Source organism: Nycticebus coucang, chromosome 4, assembly GCF_027406575.1.
Source record: "Nycticebus coucang isolate mNycCou1 chromosome 4, mNycCou1.pri, whole genome shotgun sequence".
Lineage (NCBI taxonomy): Eukaryota > Metazoa > Chordata > Mammalia > Primates > Lorisidae > Nycticebus > Nycticebus coucang.
In genome coordinates, this window is record NC_069783.1 from 108,009,932 (window position 1) to 108,035,071 (window position 25,140).

Below are 25,140 nucleotides of genomic sequence, written 5' to 3' on the forward strand. Positions count from 1 at the left end.
TGCAGTGTGCTGTTCCGAAAAGGAATACTATTCAGCAGGAAAAAAGAAAGCCGACAGATATTCATGTCACCAATAAATCTCAAAAACATTACGCTGAGCCATTAAAGCCAGGTAACCAAACAAGGGCTTACAGTATGACTGTTCCTGGATGAAGTCCAAGAACAGGTGAAACTAGTCTTTGATGACAAACGTTAGAACGGGAGTCACTTAGAGAGAGATGAGAATTAAACATCAAAGAAGGTACAAGACACAAGAAGGGAGAAGCATGAATCCTATGTACTCAATTTTGATATGAGGACAATTAATGACAATTAAGGTTATGGGGGGGGAGCAGAAAGAGGGACGGAGGGAGGGGGGTGGGGCCTTGGTGTGTGTCACACTTTATGGGGCAAGACATGATTGCAAGAGGGACTTTGCCTAACAATTGCAATCAGTGTAACCTGGCTTATTGTACCCTCAATGAATCCCCAACAATAAAAAAAAAAGAAGGTACAAGAGAACTTTCTTGAGGGGTGAAAATGTCATCTACACTGATAAGAGTATCTGTTGCCTGGGTATATACATATGTCAAAAATTTACCTAATTTTATACTTGAGATCTCTGTATTTTGCTACATCGACGCTCAGATTGTTTTGGTAAAGGATGAGCTCTATTTTAACTGCTGTAATGAATAAATAAGGCACATTAGAGTAGAAGTACGCCAACATTGGTTTTGAAAAAATCATTTTATTCTCACACACACACACACAGAGGGTGCCCCCAAAATGTGTACACACTTTAAGACAAGAAAAAAGCGAGAGGCAGGCGCAGTGGCTCCTATAATCCTAACACGCTGGGAGGCCAAGGTGGGTGGATTGCTTGAGTTCAGGAGTTTGAGATCAGCCCAAGCAAGCATGAGACCTATCTCTACTAAAAGTAGAAAGACTAACTAGGCTTTGTTGTGGGCACCTGTAGTCCCTGTTACTCGGGAAACTGAGGCAAGAGGATCTCTTGAGCCCAAGAGTTTGGGGTTGCTGTCAGCTGTAACACTGTACCAAGGGTGACAAAGTGAGACTTTGTCTCAAAAAAAAAAAGCAAATAAAAAAGGAAAAAATTGTATTAAAATTGTAATGCTCATGTTTGACTTCTGCAATGACAAGAGGTGCTCAAACATGACTCGTACTCATCTTTTGTTATTGTTACATATTAAGGATCATCATTTTAATACAGTTTTTTTCCTTTCTTGAAATGTGTATGCATTTTTTGGCACCCTCTGTATACGTAAAAATGTTGAGAAAGATCACACCAAACGTTAATAGTCATTCCTTTTTGGTGCTAAGATTTCAAGTGATTTAAGTTTTTGTTTTATCTTTTTAGATCTCTATGGTGTCATCTTCCTACAATGGTCATTGATTACATGTGTAATTAGTACAATAAAATAAAAGGAACACGTGAGGTTATTATGCTTACAAAGAACAAAATGATGCCAGGAGTGATAGGAAAAATGTGGGAAGTGTATTTGTGAGAATAGCCCAAGCTTTCTTCCTCTCAATTTCAAGTCCTGCTATTGCCCAAAGATGAAAGCGCTACGGAGGTCATAGACAGGAGGGAAATGAAGTCTGTTCTCCTAATCTTGCCTTGCCTGGATTCATGTGACTGCCTTCCTTTGTTCTCCCTAAAACAGTACATTTCTTTGACCCGACAACCAATGTCATAAGTCAGCAAGGCTGACAAGATTCACTTTGGTCAGCATCCCCTAATAAGATGTCATATCTTACCTGCACGTTGAAGAAAGGTGCTCCAGTTAAAGGCGGCATTTGGTGTTGTGGTAATTCCTGGCTCAAAGGAACAAGAGAAAGACAAAGTCCACTGTGATAAGACTGCTGAAATACAACCAGGAATTTTGTGTCAAATTTTAAGTGATGGCGGAAGTTGGTTCTTATAAAGCTACTGCAAGTTCTGAGCATTTCAGTGAAGCCCCACTAATCCCTCCAGCGCGAGAAGTTTAAACTTTAGCCCTTAGGGTCTAGGTGGGAAAAGATCCTCCACTTTGAGCCCATGATGCACTACTGAACCAAACTGCCTTTGGGTGATAAGAACCTTGAGTTGCTTACAAAAATACGTGTAAGTAACAGGTGTCTAAAATAGTACAGCTAAGTCTAATGGCCCTCCTTTCAGCCCTCACCAAATGATCGATGATTGCCTGCTGTCTGCGTCCTTTCCTCAGACAGACAGATCAAGTTTAACTTGTTCTGAACAAATGAATGTTTTAAGATGAAGAAAACGCAGAAGCAACATTTAACAAAAAATTGTGATGCTTTGTAAAAAGTAATTCAAGACATCAACTACCTCCAACATCCACGTGGATGTTATCTACATGGAATATTACAAACAATGGCTGGTTAACAAGTGCCCGGCCCCAGCCCATAGCTGGTAATTCTTAAAGATCTGCTGAGTAGGCTGGTTCCTCCTATTTATCCAGCCAGAAACTAAAGGTTTGAAGAAGTTAGTGTTCAGACCCCCAGGGTGCAGGCGAAAGGCTGCATTCAAAGCCTGTGATTTCCCTGCTATGTCAACTAAAAATGTCATTGAAACCACTAGAGCACTGACACCATGCCACTATGAGCATGTGCCCCAGCTACAGGGGCCCCGTGGGCTTTGTATGCCCTTGGTGTGGGCCTCCATGGAGAAGTCCCCATCAGACTCGGCCTCCTGGCTCAGCCTCTGAACCTCTCCTAACCGCTGCTTGGAATCAGCGATTGTTCTCCCTTGGACCTTCTCTTCCCCTAACTTCCCTGGTGCAGCACGGTGGTTCCCAAAGTGCATTTTGGCCTCAGAAGGCTTTGCCGAGGGCATCGGATGCCCCTGCAGTGGCAGGACCAGGGGAGGGAAGGTGCAGGACAGGTTGGGCGCCACCGCCCACAGCTCAAGTCAACATGAACAGCTTTTTGTTTTCTTTCTTTACACAAGCCACCACCAAGGGAGTATATGGTACTTTCTACTGGTTTAAATGTGAAGCGATCTGCATTTTAATTAATTTATTTATTTATGTATGTATATATGTATTTATGGTTTTTGAGACAGAGTCTCACTTTGTCGCCCTGGGTAGAGTGTCATGGCATCAAGCTTACAGCAACCTCAATGCAATCCTCTTGGGCTCATGCAATCCTCTTGCCTCGGCCTCCTGAGCAGCTGGGATTACAGGGGCCGGCCACAATGCCTGGCTATTTTTAGAGACGGGGTCTCACTCTAGCTCAGGCTGGTCTCAAATTCCTGAGCTCTAGCAATCTACCCACCTTGGCCTCCCAGAAGGCTAGGATTACAGGTGTGAGCCACCACACCCGGTCTTTGATCTGCATTTTAAATTATTGGTTTATAGTTTTTCCAATTTATCTTTTACTCTAATGTGAGAAAATAATAAAAATGTATCCCTTCTACTGCTTACTTTTAGGTGACTCTCAGAAATCATAGCATCTCCTCCATAAACATTTCAGTATATGTCCCTAAAGGATAAGACTCATTCTTATAAAAAATATACATATATATAGCAGAACCGCCATAGCTGACCACCTCTCCACACTGATTACCTCCTTAAGTTGACCTGGGTTTCTGAGACTGGCCATCTACCCACATACTAAGGCCTATTCCTACCCCCTTATGGTGATGACCTCCATATGCTGACCAGTTTGTCCATTGGGTGATCAACTTACGGAGGCTCTATTGTATATATATTCTTTCTCTATCTCTTTACTTTGAAAAAGTAAATAAAAAACAGATATTTAAAAATTCTTACCTTGACTCTGGACATAGATCTTATCCTTAGCGTGTGGCTTTTGGAAGGAGAGGTGAAAGGGGGAGGGGGAAAAAGAAGTAAATTTGATAATCCTCTATGATGCTTTATAGAAATACAATGAAGGCCATTAACAAAATCTCTTGGAAAATATCACTAAGAATCACCTACACAGCTGCTTGCTAACTCATTACTCTTCCAGAGCACAGAGATACCTCTGCTTTTAGTGGGTTTTGCTGTTAAAAACATAGCATCTATAAGTTAAGAAGCACAAAGAGGAAAAATAGGCTCTTAAATTAGGCTTAATGCTACTGTTTGAGGAGCGATGTTACTGAAGTTTAGCCAGAGAGTGTGCCAGGAACAGGGCCCATCTGATGGACCTCCTGGCCTAAAGCGGTAGATGAGAAGTGTGGTTTGGGGTCACACGTTCCTGAGTGGAGAAGACTACTGCCTGTCCCCCCAGAAAAGAAGAAAAAAGAAACAAGGAGGAAAATAAGAAGGATGGGCTGACATATTGGCAAGTAAAAAACAGGTGCAAGGGGGCTGATTAGTCCAGGCATGGGAGGATAGACGGTTCCTGAGGACCTGGTAAGAACTTCCCCAAATGCCTCTGTGACATCCAGGGAAAAGGTGGCACTTGCATGACTGAATGGGACATTTGCACTGAGATCTCAGCTTCCTTTTTTTTGTGCTGCTTTCTGATAGAAACTCACAAAACCACTAGAAAGAAAAGGAGTCCGTTTCTCCAGTTCATTGCAAAATAGTGGCAAAATATTTTTCAAGGTTAAGTTTAGGTACAAAGGTGGAAGTGGGGGAAGTAGCACGAGAAATCGTTTTTAAATGCCTGAGATGTCAACAGACATTTCTTTTACATGATCAAAATTTTAGTGAAAGAGTCCGAAAATGCACATCTCCTTGTCATGGAAATGAAACATTGCAGATCAGTGCATGACATGCCTCAGCTAGCAGGGTAGCTGCAGCCCTGGAGATCAAGGCTCTGTGTGCAGGAGCATAGAGGGGAATGGCACAGTCCTGGGAGGCATGCTGATCCACTTTTGACTTTATCCCCAAACCAATTTTATACAGGGTGGCCATAAAGTTCCTGTGCAATTTAAAAGTGCACGAGAACTTTATGGCCATCCTATATTTAGAGAAACGAGCCAAAGGTGAAATAGCCTTGTCAAGGCAAAGAAGGTCATTGTGAAGATGGAGGCGTGGCCTGACCCCCTCGCAGCAGACAGAAGGTTTGGGAAGTGGCAGTGTCCCAGCAGAAGGTCACACATGCCCGTGGTTTTGGTTTTGTTTCAGCGTCACATCTTGTATTTAACCATTCCATGCACGTGAAGCCTCCTGAAGTCTTACAGTAGGCGTGAGTACCTGTCCCAGTGCTTTTAAAACAGTAAACCTCTTCTTTACTAATTAATGGAAAACATGGTTAATAGCAATCATTTGAAATTAGAAACTGAAGTTCAGAAACCTACATTATTCCTTTTGTTTAATTATAACTTCATGAGAAAGCTGGGAGAAAAAATGTTACTGGAATGCAGTGGAGGCTCTGAGTGCTTCTCTCTTACCAATTCTAAGTCTAAACGCTGGCCTGGAAAACATCCCTAACATGGATGTTAAAGTACTGCCTAACTGTATTAATTTAAAAGTTAACACAAGGCCAGGCGCGGTGGCTCACGCTTGTAATCCTAGCACTCTGTGAGGCCGTGACGGTGGACTGCCTAAGCTCACAGGTTGGAGACCAGCCTGAGCAAGAGCGAGACCCCATCTCTAAAAATAGCCAGGTGTTGTGGCAGTAGTTTCAGCTACCACGGAGGCTGAGACAAGAGAATCGCTTGAGCTCAAGAGTTTGAGCACCATGGCACTCTTTACCAAGGGTGACAAAGTGAGACTCTGTCTCCATGAAAAAAAAAAAAAAAAAACTTGGTAAACGGTCTGTGAAGCTAGTGAATGATGGATGCCCCATGAATATATCAATGTACACAGCTATGATTTAATAAAAATAAAAAAAAATTAAGTACGAAGTCCTGTATAGACTTTTAAAACATATCAAAAATGGCATTTTAAGAATGAGAAAATACAGTTTACAGGATAAAAGAAATCTGGACCTGGTAGTTTATTTTTAGTCATTGTAATAAAAGGAATCTGACAAAAGGCAATGGGCTTATATTGATTTTTAAAGACATTTTCCACATTGAAATGTTACAAATATAAATTAACTTTCTTCACCCAATATTTATCATTTATTCATTTTTTGGAAATAACATAGGAGTCAAAGTTCTTGCACATTGCCTGCCCCACTTGATGATGCATAAAATGGCCAATATAGAGGGTGAGAGTATGGGGAAGACTTGCCATTTGTAATGTCTATGATAAATCATTCCTTTTGTGGTTCATTATTGGATATAAAAAGCCAGTGTCCTATATATTGCATAGATACCTCAGAATAGATATGGTCTTATAAAAGACCTTATGCTAATTAGTTCCCTTTTATAATGGAATAATAACAACAAAAAGACTTCCTATTCTTTGATTAAAGGAACACAGAGATTAAACTTCTGAAATTAAACTTTCTGTAAATGGAAGCCACTACAGATATTATTCCTGAAACACATGCACAACTTTATGGTCTGCAGGTGGCTGATAAAGTATTGATTCTTATTTTGAAATTGTAATACAACCTCTGTTTGTGGCTTTGTTAAAAGTACGGGTAAAATAATCACAAATGGCTTAAAAGACATCATGGTCCATACATGTAAAGTTCACAAAATATATCTATCCCATAAAATACATAGAAAATGAGCACTTTTCAGGAGACGTGGTGTCTTTTTCCTTCCTCTAACTCTTTTCCCTTAGAAATCTATTTTCAGGCCAGGCACAGTGGCTCATACCTATAATCCTAGCACTGTGGGAGGCCAAGGCAGGAGGATCCCTTGAGCTCAGGAGTCAGAGGCCAGCCGGAACAAGAGCAAGATCCTGACTCTACTACAAATAGAAAAATTAGACAAGTGCTGTAGCAGCCTCCCAAGTAGCTGAGGTAGGAGGATTGCTTGGGCATAAGAGTTTGAGGTTGCAATGAGCTAGGCTGATGCCAGGGAACTCTAGACTGGGCAACAGAGTGAGACCCTGTCTCAAAACAAACAAACAAATCTGCTTTCAAGCCAAAAAGGAAAGTAATACTCAAAAAAAGGGAGTAGAGCGTGGTGGCATGACCTTATCACTAAACTTACAACAGAACCAAAGAAAATGTTTTTCAGGAAAAGGAAATATACATTAAAAGAAATTAAAAAAAAAAGAAATTAAAAAAAAAAGAACTAGATCGGGATACTAGTCTATCAGATCCAACGTGGAGCAGGTGGCATAGATGGAACTAAACGACCCTCAATCCTGGCAAAGTCAAGAGATGTGAATGTAGCAGTTAGTCTCCCACGATGACTCAAGATATGGAATGTCAATAAGACCATTCCCGAGAAGATTTTTGTTTTTTAAAACAGTTTAAACCCAGAGAGAGGGAAGGAGGAAGAGGGGTGGGGCCTTGGTGTGTGCCACACCTTCTGGGGGTAAGACATGATTGCAAGAGGGACTTTACCTAACAAATGCAATCAGTGTAACCTGGCTTATTGTACCCTCCATGAATCCCCAACGATAAAAAAAGAAACCAGATAAAAAAAAAAAGACAAAAAACAAACAAACAAAAAAAAACAGTTTAAACCTAGGCAGTAAACAACTCAGAATTACTTCTGATTCTATTCCTCTCCCACACTCTGCCTTAGCGTTTTAATGAATCAGATACAACCCGTGTGATCATCCTAACACCTGTGACCCCTCCATCCTGTAAGAGGTAAACTCAAGGTCTATGTTCTGGAATCGATGAGCTTTCCATCCTCTTCAATTACCTTAAAACTTCTCAATTCCCAGGGATCTCACATGGAAAAAAGTATGTAAAGAATATTTGCAACTCCATCAGGAAATCTTCAAGGAAAGCCCACCTGAATATAAGTTATTAAAAATGATTAACTTGCTAGAATATGACCAATCCCTGGATTTTCTCTCACAGCCTATTGGTGGGGAGGGTAGGCACACAAGTGAGGTAGTCTAGCCAGGAAACCCAGAAATGGATGTTTTCGCATTTCCATTATGGTGGAAATTGTAATAGAAAGTGAGGGCTGTGTAGTTCCAGCAGCTACCAAGATAATCTTTGGAGATAATCAGGCAAAAAGCAATGGACCATGCAAGAAGGAGGAGGAGTAAGTAGCTAAAAAGCCAACCTGCTGTGATTATTGACTTCAGGCATTAGTCATACACAGCACATTCAGGTTAGGCAGCAGCGTCAACACCCATGTGGACTTTCTGAGCTCACCTGTGGCATGAACTGCGTACGTGACAGCCAATGAAATCACTCTTGCTTTCTATATTTTAATTTATAAAAGAATTTTAATGAGTATATGTACACACTGAGGGATCACTTAAGAAAATGCCAGGAAGGCTATGTTAACCAGTGTGATGAAAATGTGTCAAACTGTTTATGAAACCAGTGTATGGTACCCCATGATCGCATTAATGTACACAGCTATGATTTAATAATAAAAAAAAAAAAGTTATTTTTCTTTAACAAGTTCCAAGGAAAGGAGATAAATTAGGTCCCAGAAGGCAATGACTCAAAAGTTTTCAAATACTATTAGTAATAATAATAATCATAAAAATCACTAAAAGGGTAACAATACCAGAAAGTTTAGCTCACTGCCAACCTCAACAAAACATACTGACATGCCATTTGGGCTGGATTGTGCTTTTTTTTAACTTGATAACTGCTTCCAGTAATATTTATTCAAACTCAAGATTTTTAAAAATTAGCTCAAAAATCAACATTGGAGTTTAGATAATGCTCTCTTAACAGAGTACTTATTAGAAAAAGAGTGAGAACAGAGGCATGAGGGGTTTTAAACACAATGGAGACATATTAAACCATAATCATTGCTTCTGCTAGAGATGAACCTTCTATTAAGACATATATTTAAATGTTTACTTTTAGTGAAATTTTTACAGGTCCTGGTGCATGGTGAATTTATAGAACACATCCTAAACTTGAACTGGAACTAGAGGTATTTAAATTTGCATTCTGAACTTCTATTACACACTATAACGAGAAATCAAATCCTGATAGGCAACTTTTAGAATTTCCACAATGTACATCTCACAGTGGGAAATATGTAGTAAATCAAATTCTTAAAAATGTCACATCTGGGTTTCGATGTTACAACCAACAGAGTAATGTTATCCTAAAATGGGACCCATGTTGATCCTACATGACAAATACCAGCAGCACAGCATGCCGACGGGTGGGAGGCCCTCTGGGATTGTAAACCTCACAAGAAGGTGTGAACTTCAAATTAAGGCTGATCTAAACAACACTAAAACATAGTGACTTGGGCGTAAACAAAGGAATTTCACATTGGAAGAGATAAAATGAAGTGACCCTTATTGAAATCCAATCAAATTAATTTGTAGAGAGTCAGCCGGGGATAGGTAGGTGATCATGAACACCTCCAAGATAAGGCTTCCAAAAGGGCACTCCAACTTTCTCTGAGGGCTAAAATTAAACCATGGGTTACAAAATAAACCCTTACCTGACACATGTGTCTTAACTTCATCTATAAAAATAGGCTTCCCCTACTTACATGTGTACAGCAGTGCTGTCCAATACAAAAGCCATTGGCCCCATGGACCAGGATATAGAGTCCTTGGCATATACTTGTTTTGAATTAAGATATGTCATTAGTGTAGAATACAACTTGGAGTACAAAGACTTGGTTGAAAAAAAAAAAAAGGTAAAATGTGTCCTCAGTCATTTTCATATTGCTTCCATGTTGAGATAATATTTTGGATGTAGTGTATACCAATAAATTTAGCCTTGACCAAAATGAGGCTTGGCCTTTGTCCTCAGCTTCTGGGAAGTGGTGCATGTGATATGATGCCTGATAGGAATGTCTTCATTTAGGGTGGAAAATAGCCACATTGGATCTCAGGGAGGGGACAGACATATCCATAGTCTCAAGATTTGGGGTGGCCATACCGGAAAGACCTACTCTTTGATTTAGGGTGGGGACTTTGGGTCAAGTGTTGTCAGTCAGTATGTAGACTAATCTGGCAATAGATCAATCAATGAGTCATAAGTCCCAATAAAAACTCTGGACACTGGGAGCAGGGGAGCTTCCTGGTTGGCCATGCTCCATGAAGACTGTCACAACTGAACCCTGAGATGTTGATTTGCACCCTGACTCCACAGGGAAGAGGGTAACAGAAACTCCACCCTTGGAACCGTCTGGGCGCTGCCCTGTGTGTCTCTGCCTCTGGTGAATTTTAATCTGTAGCCTTTCCCTGAAATCAACCCTAACGGTGAGTTCTGTGAGTCCCTCTGTGAATTCTAGAACCTGACGGTGCTCTGGTAATCCTCCACCACAAAAGTAAACCCACCCAGAAAATTTCGATCAAATTCCAACTTCTACAGTCGCAAAAGGATTAAAAATGTCCACAGGACTGTCCAAAGGCTTATCAATATTCTCAATTAATGTGAATGGTTTAAACTGTCCTCTAAAGAGGCACAGGTTGGCTGACTGGATACAAAAACTCAAGCCAGATATCTGCTGCATCCAAGAATTGCATCTTACATTAAAAGACAAATAGAGACTCAAGGTGAAGGGATGGTCATCTATACTCCAGGCAAATGGAAAGCAGAAAAAAGCAGGTGTTGCAATCCTGTTCGCAGACACAATAGGCTTTAAACCAACCAAAATAAGGAAGGATAAGGATGGACACTTCATATTTGTTAAAGGTAATACTCAATATGATGAGATCTCCATTATTAATATTTATGCACCCAACCAGAATGCACCTCAATTTATAAGAGAAACTCTAACAGACATGAGCAACTCGATTTCCTCCACTTCCATAGTAGTTGGAGATTTTAACACCCCTTTAGCATTGATTTTGGATAGATCCTCCACACAGAAGCTAAGCAAAGAAATTTTAGATTTAAACTCAACCATTCAACATCCGGACATAACAGACATCTACAGAACATTTCATCCCAACAAACTGAATACACATTCTTCTCATCAGCCCATGGAACATAATCCAAAATCAACCACAACCTAGGCCACAAATATAATCTCAACAAATTTAAATAATAGAAATTATTCCTTGCATCTTCTCAGACCAAGATGGAATAAAAGTTGACCTCAATAACAACAGTAACCTGCATACCCATACAAAAACATGGAAGCTAAACAACCTTATGCTGAAGGATAGATGGGTTACAGATGAGATTAAGAAGGAAATCACCAAATTTTTGGAACAAAACAACAATCAAGACATCAATTACCAGAACCTCTGGGATACTGCAAAGGCAGTCCTAAGAGGGAAATTTATAGCACTGCAAGCCTTCCTCAAGAAAACAGAAAAAGAGGAAGTTAAAAACTTAATGGGACATCTCAAGCAACTGGAGAAGGAAGAACACTCCAACCCCAAACCCAGCAGAAGAAAAGAAATACCAAAAATCAGAGCAGAACTAAATGAAATTGAAAACAAAAGAATTATACAACAGATCAATAAATCCAAAAGATGGTTTTTTGAAAAGATCAATAAATTAAACCTTTGGCCAACCTAACTGGGAAAAAAATAGCAAAATCCCTAATTTCATCAATCAGAAATGGTAATGATGAAATAACAACAGACCCCTCAGAAATTCAAAAAATCCTTAACAAATACTACAAGAAACTCTACTCTCAGAAATAAGAAAATCTGAAAGAAATCGACCAATACCTGGAAGTATGCCACCCACCAAAGACTTAGCCAGAATGAAGTGGAAATGTTGAACAGGCCTATATCAAGTTCTGAAATAGCATCAACTATACAAAATCTCCCTAAAAAGAAAAGCCCAGGACCAGATGGCTTTACATCAGAATTCTACCAAACCCTTAAAGAAGAACTATTACCTATATTACTAAACCTCTTCCCAAATATAGAAAAAGGAATATTACCTAACACATTCTATGAACCAAACATCATCTTGATCCCCAAACCAGGGAAAGACCCAACAAGAAAAAAAAATTATAGACCAATATCACTAATGAATATTGATGCTAAAATACTCAATAAGATCCTAACAAACGGAATCCAACAACACATCAAAAAAATTATACACCATAACCAAGTGGGATTTATCCCAGGGTCTCAAGGCTGGTTCAATATATGTAAATCTATAAATATAATTCAACACATAAACAAACTAAAAAATAAGGACCATATGATTCTTTCAATTGATGCAGAAAAAGCTTTTGATAATATCCAGCTTCCCTTCATGATCAAAACACTTAAGAAAATTGGTATAGAAGGGACATTTCTTAAACTAATAGAGGCCATCTACAGCAAACCGACAGCCAATATCGTATTGAATGGAGTTAAATTGAAATCATTTCCACTTAGATCAGGAACCAGGCAAGGTTGCCCATTGTCTCCATTGCTGTTTAACATTGTCATGGAAGTTTTAGCCATTGCTATTAGGGAAGAAAAGGCTATCAAGGTTATCCACATAGGGTCAGAAGAGATCAAACTTTCACTCTTCGCAGATGATATGATCGTTTATCTGGAAAACACTAGGGATTCTACTACAAAACTTTTAGAAGTGATCAAGGAATACAGCAATGTCTCAGGCTACAAAATCAACACCCATAAATCTGTAGCCTTTATATATACCAACAATAACAAAGCTGAAAAAACAGTCAAGGACTCTATTCCTTTCACAGTAGTACCAAAGAAGATGAAATATTTGGGAGTATACGTAACAAAGGATGTGAAAGATCTCTACAAAGAGAACTATGAAACTTTAAGAAAAGAAATAGCTGAAGATGTTAACAGATGGAAAAACATACCATGCTCATGGCCGGGAAGAATCAACATTGTTAAAAGGTCCATACTACCCAAAGCAATATATAATTTTAATGCAATTCCTATTAAAGCTCCATTGTCATATTTTAAAGATCTTGAAAAAATAATACTTCATTTTATATGGAATCAGAAAAAAACCTCGAATAGCCAAAACATTACTCAGCAATAAAAACAAAGCAGGAGGAATCACGCTACCAGACCTGAGACTGTACTATAAATCGATAGTGATCAAAACAGCATGGTACTAGGACAAAAACAGAGAAGTAGATTTCTTGAACAGAATAGAGAACCAAGAGATGGATCCAGCTACTTACCATTATTTGCTCTTTGACAAGCCAATTAAAAACATTCAGTGGGGAAAAGATTCCCTATTTAACAAATGGTGCTGGGTGAACTGGCTGGCAACCTGTAGAAGATTGAAACTGGACCCACACCTTTCACCACTAACGAGGTACTTCTCACTGGATAAAAGATTTAAACTTAAGACATGAAACTATAAAAATACTTGAAGAAAGGGCAGGGAAAACTCTTGAAGGAATCGGCCTGCGTGAATATTTTATGAGGAGGACTCCCCAGGCAATTGAAGCAGTATCAAAAATACACTACTGGAACCTGATCAAACTAAAAAGCTTCTGCACAGCCATGGACATAGTAAGTAAAGCAAGCAGACAACCCTCGGAATGGGAGAAAATATTTGCAGGTTATACCTCCGATAAAGGTCTAATAACCAGAATCCACAGAGAACTCAAACACATTAGGTAGAAAAGTACACGTGACCCCATCTCAGGGTGGGCAAGGGACTTGAAGAGAAACTTCTCCAAAGACAGATGCACAATCTACAAACACATGAAAAAAGCTCATCGTCCTTAATCATCAGAGAAATGCAGATCAAAACTACTTTGAGATATCACCTAACCCCAGTAAGAGTAGCCCACATAACAAAATCCCAAAACCAGAGATGTTGGCATGGATGTGGAGAAAAGGGTATACTTCTACATTGCTGGTGGGAATGCACACTAATACGTTCCTTCTGGAAGGATGTTTGGAGAATATTTAGAGACCTAAAAATAGACCTGCTATTTGATCCTATAATTCCTTTACTAGGTTTATACCCAGAAGACCAAAAATCACAATATAACAAAGACATCTGTACCAGAATGTTTATTGCAGCCCAATTCTAATTGCTAAGTTATGGAAGAAACCCAAGTGCCCATTGACCCACAAATGGATTGGCAAATTGTGGTACATGTATACCATGGAATATTACACAGCCTTAAAGAAAGATGGAGACTTTACCTCTTTCATGTTTACATGGATGGAGCTGGAACATATTCTTCTTAGCAAAGTATCTCAGAAATGGAAGAAAAAGTACCCAATGTACTCAGCTCTACTATGAAGCTAAATTATAGCTTTCACATGAAGGCTATAACCCAACTATAGCACAAGACTATGGGGAAAGGGCCAAGGAAGGGGAAGGTCATGGTGGAGGGAGATATTGGGTGGGGCCACACCTACAGTGCATCTTAGAGTGGATACAGGCAAAACTTACTAAATGCAGAATACAAAAGCCTACATACAGTAACTAAGAAAATGCCATGAAGGCTATGTTGAACAGTTTGATGAGAATATTTCAGACTGTATATGAAACCAGCACATTGTACCCCTCGATTGCACTAATGTACACAGCTATGATTTAACAATAAAAATTAAAAAAAAACTATATTTAACTACATAAACACTATTTATTTTGCCTTTTGAAATCACAAAAGCAATAAGACGCAAATACTATAATTCTTTCTAATCTGTGATTATTGAAATTTGATTCCAGTTTAGTAATAATTAGTCATGATCAATTAAACTACAATCTGAGCCAAGCCTGTTCACTAAAACAGAAAATATAAAATTAAAAACGAAAGCTACCAATTCGAAGAGCAAAACTCAGTTGCTGAAAACCTGTATCATTGTTCAGAATACATAGAGAAAAAAAAATCTCTCCACAAAAATCCATCTGAAATAATTACATAAACATGGCTGAATAGGAAACCATTACATTATTTATACATTTTTTTAATTTGTAAGAACTAATTACATAAAGACATTGAGCTAAACTTGATTGAAAAGTCATCCAGCAAAAACATACAAAAGTATTAAAAACAGCTTCAAGAGGTATGGTGGCTCACGCTTGTAATCCCAGCACTTTGGGAGGCCTGGGCAGGAGGATCACTTGAGCCCAGGAGTTAGTGACCAGCCTGGACAATATAGTGAGAACCGTGTCTCTACAAAAAATTTAAAAATTAGCAGAGCATGCTGGTGTGCTCCTGTAGTGCCAGCTACTCAGGAGGCTAGGGCAGGAGGATTGCTTGGGACCGGCAGTTCAAGGCTGCCATGAGCTGTGATTTGCCTGCGTGACAGAAGAGTCTGTCTCTAAAAAAAAATAGGAAAAAAAAAACTTCACATTCAAATTCAATGACTAGCTAACTAGCTCCCATCACTTTAAACTAGAAAACTAGAAAAACAAATGTATCCCTTCTTTTATTAATATTAGCTTTATTATAGTGCCTCTTATATCATCAACCAAGATCAAATAATCTTTCCTGCCGTCTCCACTTTTTTTCAAATGCCTTGTTATTACACTCGACAGAGGGGTCTTTCCAAGAGCGCAGACTGATAACCCAGGCACAGATGCTGCGTGGAGAAGAACTTCCTTTGAGGATCCAAGTGGCAGGCACACGGCTCACTCTGAGAGCGCGATGGCCCTTCCCATAGCACACTGCTAGGATCTCATCACTATTGTCACCAAGCCTGGCCCAAATGCAACTGGCCACTGTGCATTTGGTTCAGTTTCCACATCACTACACCCAGATGTTACACTCACCTAGGAAGAACTGTTTCCATGCTCCATTAATTGGCAAATTATGACTCCCAGGGCTATTTCCCCACTCAGCCCTCCTCTGAGGACACCCCACGTTTTTAGCTACATTCTTTATATGTACCCCAAGGCCAATGTCTGTCTCTAATTCATTATATCTGGAACTAAATGTTTCAGTTCCTCACTTTGTCTCCCTCCAAATCCCTTTCCTTGATTTCTTCCAAAACATATTGATAAAAATGTCAAATTAAGTAACTCCTCTTGGACCTCTCTTTACATCTTGCTTACTAACTGTGGTCTTCCAACACAATTATTACCTCCCCTATGGCCCTTATGTTAAAAATAAGTCTTTAGTAAGGTGCATTTAGAGGAAAAATGGCCTATATTTACGGTTGAAATAGCATGATATCTTGGATTTTTTTTTTTCAGGATTTCATTTTTTTTTATCAGATCATAACTGTACATTCCTACATTTATGGGGTACAATGTGCTGATTTTATATACAATTTGGAATGTTTACTTCAAACTGGTTAACACAGCCTTCACCTCACTGGTTTCATTGCTGTGTTTAGACATTTATTCTCTACTCTTAATACATTTCACTTGTACCTTGCAATATGTACAATAGGTGAGGTCCCACCGATTACCCCCCCTCCGCCCATTCACCCCCTCCCATCCCCTCGCCCTTCCCTTCTCTCCTTCTTTCTGGGCTATAATTGTGTTTTATCATTCGTAGGAAAGTGTGGGTGTTTATAAATTGGTTTCATAATAGTAATGAGTACATTAATACACTGGATATTTTCTTTTCCATTCTTGAGATACTTTACTAAGAAGAATATGATCCAGCCCCATCCATGTAAACATAAAAGAGGTAAAGTCTCCATCTTTCACCATTAACAAAAATTGACTCTCACTGTATAAAAGATCTAAACTTAAGACATGAAACTATAGAGATTCTTGGAGAGAGTGCAAGGGAAACACTTGAAGAAATATCCCTGGGAGAATACTTTTTGAGGAGGACCCCTACCCTGGGCAACTGAAGCAACACCAAAAATACATTACTGGGATCTGGTCACACTAAAAAGCTTCTTCACAGCCAAGAATACAGTAAGTGAAGCAAGCAGACAGCCCTCAGAATGGGAGAAGATATTTGCAGGTTATGTTTCTGACAAAGGTTTGATATCCAGAATCCACAGAGAACTCAAACTTATTGATAAGAAAAGAACAAGTGATCCCATTTCACTGTGGGAAAGGGACTTGAACAGAAGCTTCTCTGAAGAAGACAGGCACATGGCCTACAAATACATGAAAAAATGCTCATCATCTCTTCTTCCAAGGCCAGGCTTAGTGGCTCACGCCTGTAATCCTAGCACTGTCGGAGGCTAAGGCAGGTGGACTGCCTGAGCTCAGGAGTTCAAGACCAGCCTCAGCTAGAGCAAGACCTCATCTCTAAAATTTGCCAGGCATTGTGGTGGGCACCTGTAGTCCCAGCTACTTGGGAGGCTGAGGCAGGAGGATCTCCTGAGCCCATGACTTTGAGGTTGCTGTGAGATATGACACCACAGCACTCTACCAAGGGTGACAAACTGAGATTCTGTCTCACAAATAAATAATAAATTCATTAATTAAAAAAATTCTTCCAGAAAAAAATCAGTGTATGTGTGTCTTTGTCTGTAAGGAGGAATTAAATGAAGTAAGAATTGAGGGAGGTCACCTGGGTGCTGGGCACCTACAGATTCATAACAGTATTCTTGCTACTTTTGCACATGCCTGTCATTTTCTTTTTCTTTTTTTGGCTGGGGCTGGGTTTGAACCTGCCACCTCTGGTATATGTATGGGTGGCCGGCACCCTACTCCTTTGAGCCACAGGCAGTGCCCATGCCTGACATTTTCTATAATAAAATGTCCTCAAGGAGGAACCATCTGTAGGTAAATTCAATTCAACAGATGCTTGGACAAGAGGTGGTATGTTATTTCTGGGGAGGATAGGTGACCCCCTCTTGTCCTTTCCTTAGGAAGCTCACTACCACATGGGGATACACACTAAGTACAGGAGGTGATTACAGTGGCCATAGTCCCCTCCTTGCGTTCAACCCCAGATCGCCAGGTCGAGGCTCTATCTCTACCCTTGACCTTGCTTTCGCCAGTGGAATGGTAGCAAATACCACAGAGATCTGGAAAGTGCTTGTGCACTGGGGGCTGCTCTCTCCTGCTGCCCAGCCTGATGGAGGATGATAAACCCCATGGACACAGGCCTCAGGGGGCCCAACCAGCCTGCTATGGCCCCAGGCATGTGAGTGAGGCCACCCTGTTTGTTTTAAGGCATTTGGTTTCTTTCATAGCAACAGCTAACTGGCAGTGTGAGTGATTTCATTTCATCTATACCACTTGCTCAGGGTCAAGGACGGATTTGTAGAAAAGGATGACATTTAAGGCTGAGAAGGTAGGAAAAAAATGGCAGTGAGTTCATGGAGAAGAAACATGCTTCAGCAGATGTGAGATATCTTTAATGTCTGACTTAACAGAAGACAGCTGGGTTCTCACGTTTGCAGCCTCATTCACTCTGTTGCAATATGTTGTTTTGGTGGAGATATATAAAGAAAACCTAGCCTCTTTCAAAGAGGTAGTTTTCAGATTATTGTGGGCATTATCCTTGGACACTAGACTAAAACTCGACAAGTGGTCATTTCTGAAAAGCTAGCTGCAATCAGTGAATTTTTCATACTCGGTAGTATTAAAGTTCACACTTTGAATGGCTCCTTTGAAAATACTGAACCATTTTTTGTATAATCAATATATTTTAAAGATAACATTTGTTAATATCATCACTGATCTCATCCGAAGAACCTTTGCATATTGAGAAGATGACACCCTCACTCTTGGCTTTCCACAAATTCTAATTTTTGCTTGAAAGTTCAAATTCATCATTGGTAACAAACACTGCCAATAGTTTTCCTTGACATGACTGGCATGATTTGCTCAGTTTTAAGAAAATGTCTGACAATTACCCCCGAGTTTGTCTGTCAATTATTCTTTCAGGCAAAAAAATGTTGTTAAAAAGTTCAGCTTACAACTCAAACAATCAGGATAAGCATTGTTCTCCACATAGTCTGCAGCAGAAGCCATTGTGGGTGCTTTCTCCCATCACATAGAACATTGTTTAAAATTGGATCCAAAGGTTAATATTCAAAAACTTAATAATCTGCATGGCTTCATTAAGGACTTTTTAAATGAAACTGGCTTAAGTGGGGGGCAATGAATCTCCAAGGACTACCAGCACAGATTGGGGTCACTGCCTTCATTAGTATTAAGGTGGCAGCAGTTTTACTCATCACTACATTTACGCTATAAAAAAGCCAAAGGGTGTCTTAACATTATTATGAAAATGATTGACTTGTGGTGGACCTGAAAGAGACCCAGGGATGCCCAGAGACCACTAGTGTCAAATACTACTTTATGAAGGCAGATAGATAGCCAAAGAGGTGTCATAATTAAAACTGGAAGCCAGGGAGCTCATTGGGTTTTTTTATTCTGAGACTTATAATTCATTCAACCACACTAAGAAATGCAACCTCTGGCCAGGCTTGGGGGCTTGCACCCATAATCTCAGCACTCTGGGAGGCCGAGGCAGGAGGATCGCTTGAGCTTAGGAGTTTGAAAGCACCCTGAGCAAGAGGGAGACCCCATCTCTACTAAAAATAGAAAAATTAGCTGGGTGTGGCGGAACCTGTAGTCCCAGCTACTAGGGAGGCCAAGGCAGGAGGAATGCTCAGACCCAAGAGTTTAAGGTTACTGTGAGCTGTGATGCAATGGCACTCTATCCTGGAACGATAGAGTGAGACTGTCTCAGAAAGAGAAACGCAATTCAATTCTCTGCCTGGGCTGCGTCTCATGTGAAGAATAAAATTATGGGTGCTCTGGCTGTGGTGAACCTTCACATTTACCTATGTCTAGCATCTGAGCTTTAAGAAGAGACTTCTGGCCCCACAAATGACTGTGCTGACCTTGTCCCAAAGCAGTGGTCTCCAAGGAAAAATTTTACAAACTGAAATTCTATAAATAATGGGCCAGGCCGGGCTCGGTGGCTCACACTTGTAATCCTAGCACTTTGGGAGGCAGAGGAAGGTAGATTGCCTGAGCTCACAGGTTCAAGAGCAAGAGCAAGATCCTGTCTGTAAAAATAGTTGGGCGTTGTGGCAGGTGCCTGTAGTCCTAGCTACTTGGATGGCTGAGGCAAGAGAATTGCTTGAGCCCAAGAGTTTGAGGTTGCTGTGAGCTATGACACCATGGCACTCTACCAAGGATGACAAAGTGAGACTCTGTATCAAAAAAAAAAAAAGAATAGGCCAAGCCTGTGAAATCCAGCAACAGTACTAAAGCCTTCAAAAGTTAAGGACAAACACACTGTGGGTTAAAGAGGAAACTAACCTGGGAAGTGCCTGTGGCTCAAGGAGTAGGGCACCAGCCCCATATACCGGAGGTGGTGGGTCCAAACCCGGTCCCAGCCAAAAGAAAAAACAACAACAACAACAACAACAAAAAACTGCAACAAGGAGGAAACTAACCTTTGGCTTTTTTTTTAGTATTGCGAGCACCAACTCAATGGAGTCTTTACATAACTCTCCACTAGGAACTCAGACCCCCACTGGCTCATTCTACCTGCCCCCTAAGTCATAATGAATACAAAACTCAATAAGTGAACTAACTTTTAGATCTGCAAAACCCTGATGCTCTAAAGCTTTTTAAATAAATAGTCTAACTTAGGAAACTACCTCTGCACTAAGAGATTATTACTCTCCTTGTATATGAGGCTGCTGCAACATTTACAGTGCAGCCTGTAAATTACCCAGTCTGAGCATGTAAAAAGAAAACAGACACAGCATCAAAAGATTTGGCTATTGGGCTATTTTTGTCATTTGATAACAACGTGAAAAAAAAATCAATGAAGTTTTAAGGCTATCCAGAAAATATCAATATATGGGAACAATATACTGATGTGTCTATGACATTGTCTATGGGAACACTTTGGTTCCATTAAGACTGCCTTTCAGAAGTATGGAGAATCCTCAAAGAATTCAAATTAGACCTCCCATTTGATCCTGCAATCCCATTACTAGGCATCTGCCCAGAAGGAATAAAATCCTTTTATCATACGGACATTTGCCCTAGACTGTTTATCACAGCTCAATTTACAATCACCAAAATGTGGAAACAACCTAAATGCCCACCAACCCACGAATGGATTAACAAGCTGTGGTATATGTACACCATGGAATACTATTCAGCTACTAAAAAAGATGGAGGCTTTACATCTTTTGTATTAACCTGGATAGAGTTGAACACATTCTTCTTAGTAAATCATCACGAGAATGGAGAAGCAAGAATCCAATGTACTCAATTCTAATACGAAGGCAGCAGATGATATAATACAAGGTGGAGGAGAGAGGAATGAAAGAGAGGGGACAGGGCTCCTGTCCAGAGTGTAAGGGTGATCACTGGAGGGTAGCCTGTCCCCAGAGGCGAAGGCCTCCTGGGACAGTGATCCCATCAGTGCCCAAACTGGAGTGAGGGTGCCTGGGGCAGATTCTCATGGCTCCAGCTTGTGTCATCACCCCTCAAGAGCCCCAGGTTTACCTCACAGTGGAGGGCCAGGAGGCAGAATTTCTTCTGGACACTGGAGCAACCTTTTCTGTCCTCCTCTCTAACCTTGGTCTTTTATCCCCCAAATCTGTAGCTATACAGGGGGTGTCTGGAAAACCGGTTACCAAATTTTTCTCTCAGCCTTTAAGCTGCCATTGGAGTGACTGGCTGTTCTCTCACGCCTTCCTAATCATGCCTGAAAGTCCGGCTCCCCTTTTGGGAAAGGACATATTAGAGACAAAAATTAACCCAGAAGTGTGGACTACCGAGGGACAGGTGGGAAGAGCAAAGTAAAATCCCCAATACCTTTTTGCTTTTGAAGACCCCTCTGACTCTAACATCCAGCTCACATGGACTGTGTTACCTCAAGGATTTAGGGACAGCCCTCACTTATTTGGACAAGCCCTGGCCAAAGACTTGTCATTTTTTCATATCCTACAGTGACTCTTGTTCAGTATGTAGATGACATTCTATTAGGAGCACCACATGCAGAGGAATATCACAAAGCTACCCAAGCTTTATTAAACTTTCTAGCTGATTGTGGGTATAGAGTTTCCAAGGCTAAAGTGCAATTATGTGTACCTGAAGTTCACTGTTCAGGTTTCCAGTTATCACAGAGGAAGAGAGCCTTGGGCAAAGAAAGAATAAGACCAACATTGGTACACCCTAAACTTCAAGCTCTCAAACGGCTTCAAGGCATCTTAGGAATTACAGGCTTTTATAGACTCTGGAAAGCTGCTGTGGTGCAATGAAGGTGAAGGCCACTGCTCTCCAGCTGAGGGGAGGATCCTGAGGCCTCTCCAGTCTGCTGACCACTGGCCTGTCTTGCCCGCCATGCCAGGGAGGTAGAGTATAAGCACATGTGTTAGAAATCTAACACGTGCGCACGTCTGGGGCTCACACAACTCTTCCCTCTAATTCACCTTCCCTAACCCCAACTTGGGAAGGTCCCTTTCCTGTTATCTTGTCTTCTGCAGCTGTTAAAGTTATGGGAATGGATTCCTGGATACACCATTCACGAGTAAAATCCTGAAACCCACCACCTTCTATGGAAGCAGACCAAAAGAGAATCAACTACACTCCACCTACAGTTGTGAGCCTAAAGATTTGAAATTATTATTTAGAAGACAGCAAGAAAAGTGTTAATGCAGTTTTCTCTCAACCAACCCCCTCTTTTCACTGTTCTAACTTTGCCTTTTAATGTACTAATGAGATTTATGTCTTTTAGAGATAATATCATCAAACCACAAACAGTGGAAAGGGTTCCAGCCCAGACCTGACTCTGTTGTGAACCCCCTGGATCACGGCTCATCTGAACAGACCATAACTGTCCCCTTCTATTGATACAGGGTTCCCTCATTCCAGCCTGGACAAGGGATCCCAATTTTCTGAGCCTGGGCAATTTCATGAAGAGAATACATTAACATTTTACCCCAAGCTAGAAGAATCAACCTAAATTTCCATTTACTGGGAATCCTGGCTCAACCTCCTCTGAGGAATCTCTAACTGCTTCCCCATATCACCATCCATCTTCAGCAGGAAGCAGTTTGGAGCGGTCAGCGGCCCTTTTTCCTAACAGCAGTTAGAGCTTCTGTTCAGAGAGGGAGGATTGATACAGGATTCCACCGCTCAGGGCTAGAAAGGGCGCCCCCCGCCCCCCATTCTCTAGGCCCAGGTGAGCTCAGAAGTCAGACCCCCATTTCCAGGCACAAGCAGACTGCCTTTTTCAGGACATGCCCTCTAGACTCTGATAAGATCATGAACAAAGCAGCCTGTGATGGTTTTTTGGGTGGTTCTACCTTGGGTAGGGGTACACACCCTAATCCTTTCTCAGGGACAAAGACTGTAAGGGACCTGAGAACCTTGCCCTAGTGGAGGAGGAACTTTCATTCATTTGTTATTGCACTCACTAACTTTGAAGAGATGTTTTTCCATCTACCACCTGGTGACCATGTGTAATCCTCTAGACTTAAGACCCCTAGATAAAAGAGCCCACATGGAGACTCCAGAGAGAGAGTTCTTCAGTTCTTTCCCCCTTCCAGAAGCTCTAGCGCTTTTCTGTATTCCTTTCTAACTTCTAATAAAAGTCCTATCTTACCACTGGGGCGGGGAGGGGTGGAAGAATGGGGAGAGGGGAAAACAGAAGGGGTTAGGGGGTCATGGTATATGGCACACCTCTTAGGGATGGGACACAAGTATAAGGGGGACTTTACCTAACAATTGCATCAGTGTAGCCTAATTCTTTGTACCCTCAGTGAATCCCAAACAATAACAAAAAAAGATTGCCTTTCAGTTCTCTAGTTGTGCAGTGTCACCAGCACAACCAAAATAATAGCACAAGATAAACACATACCCACTGCATTTGTGCCATTTCCTTCATCGACTCTGTGAAAGCGACAGCAAATCTAGTAAATGAACAAAAATAATGGAGACAATTAGGCCAGAATTCAATTAACATAACTATGAAACAACTCTTTGGAACAAATTATGAGAGACAAGGTAAGACACTAAATTTAAAATGCAATCAATCTTTATTACTTGTGGTCATCGGCCATTAGGTTTAATCTCTATCACATCAAATAAAAAAAAGTGTGTATGTGAAGAAGAAAACCAAATGGAGCTCAAAACTTCTTACTTTTCTTATTCCTTCCATGACAGGTGAGAGAAGCGGGGCTTGGTTAATCCACCCTGAATATTCAAGGGCAGACTGTCCATTCCACTACTTTTTCTCCAAAAGAAGACTCAACATGTCCTGAATGTACGTGGGTGAGAAATAACGTCTACAATCTCAACACAGTTCAATTGTTCCTTCAGCAAATACACAAGAGGCTTCATAGCTAGGAAAGTAATCTATTAAAATTGTGTTTGTAAGAGCGGTGCCTGTGGCTCAAAGGAGTAGGGCACCAGCCCCATATGCCAGAGGTGGTGGGTTTAAACCCAGCCCTGGCCAAAAATGCAAAAAAATGTGTTTGTCATGAAGTATAGGAGTATGAACAGATAACTTAAAATGGAACTGTGTACTATATTCCTGAGTGGGGATATTTAATACTATGAAGACCTTCATCTTTATGAAATGAAATGGACAAAACTGATAATATTTCAAACAAAATCCACAAGTGAATTTCCATTGGAATATGACTAAATAAATTTAATGTTTACCTAGATGTATACTTGGGTAACAATCACCTAGAAAATTTTGATAAAAAAGAAATGCATTTGCAGATATCAAAACACAAATATTAAAAGTATAATTAAAATAGTGTTGACTGTGCAAGAAAAAATAGAAAGGCCAGAAACAGGTCCCAATATATCTAAGAATGGAATATAGCATGAAGGTAGAGAAGTGGGTACATGTGTAAGAAAAGACGGTTCAGGAGTAGAGTAGAAAGGATAAGACTACCAGAGAAATATAAAATGATGTAAGTGAATATGCATCTGGTGTCAGCCTGGGAAAAGCTTTCTGAGCATAAAAAGCTATGAAATTAATTCTAAAAATAAGAAAGATTTGATTATATGAAAAATTTAAAGCCTATTTCAATGCCACAAATTAAAACAAAAATAAAAATGTGGAGGAATGTACAATTCCTAAGAAAAAGGAGACACCATCCTTACTAAAGAGCTCTTCAAAACAAACAAGGAAGACTAACAGACCACAGGAAAACAAAGGGGAATACTAAGAACAGGAAAGTCACATGAGAGCAAATACAAAGGGTCCCCAAATGTGGTGAAATGTGTCTAATAACAGATTTAATCTAATCAAAACAATAAGAAAGCATTCTATCCCACATAAAATTGGTAGTTTTAAAAAATGAAAATATCCAGTGTTGACAAAGGTAAGGAAGTGAGTCTATATACCCACTTGGTGAACAGAAATGGGAATATTCTTTTCTGAAGAACAACTCAAAAAACT

The 25,140-nt window shown here is 40.3% G+C and overlaps 1 protein-coding gene across 7 annotated transcripts in view; it reads right to left on the minus strand.

The window, feature by feature from the left end:
- Positions 1-25,140, minus strand: part of GLT1D1 (glycosyltransferase 1 domain containing 1) — a 101,697-nt gene that overhangs the window by 50,157 nt on the left and 26,400 nt on the right. For 3 of the 7 annotated variants that reach the window (XR_008379691.1, XM_053589557.1, XM_053589555.1), the window contains exons 4-6: positions 23,584-23,635; positions 3,773-3,809; positions 1,758-1,862 (exon numbers count right to left, since the gene is read on the minus strand). Coding sequence is in view for 6 of the 7 variants with exons in the window: in XM_053589557.1 (XP_053445532.1) it covers positions 1,758-1,862; positions 3,773-3,809; positions 23,584-23,635 (194 nt within the window). In the remaining variant the exon portion in view is untranslated. The remainder of the gene's footprint in view (positions 1-1,757; positions 1,863-3,772; positions 3,810-23,583; positions 23,636-25,140) is intronic. The other 4 variants (XM_053589559.1, XM_053589556.1, XM_053589560.1 and 1 more) reach the window with 2 other exon arrangements.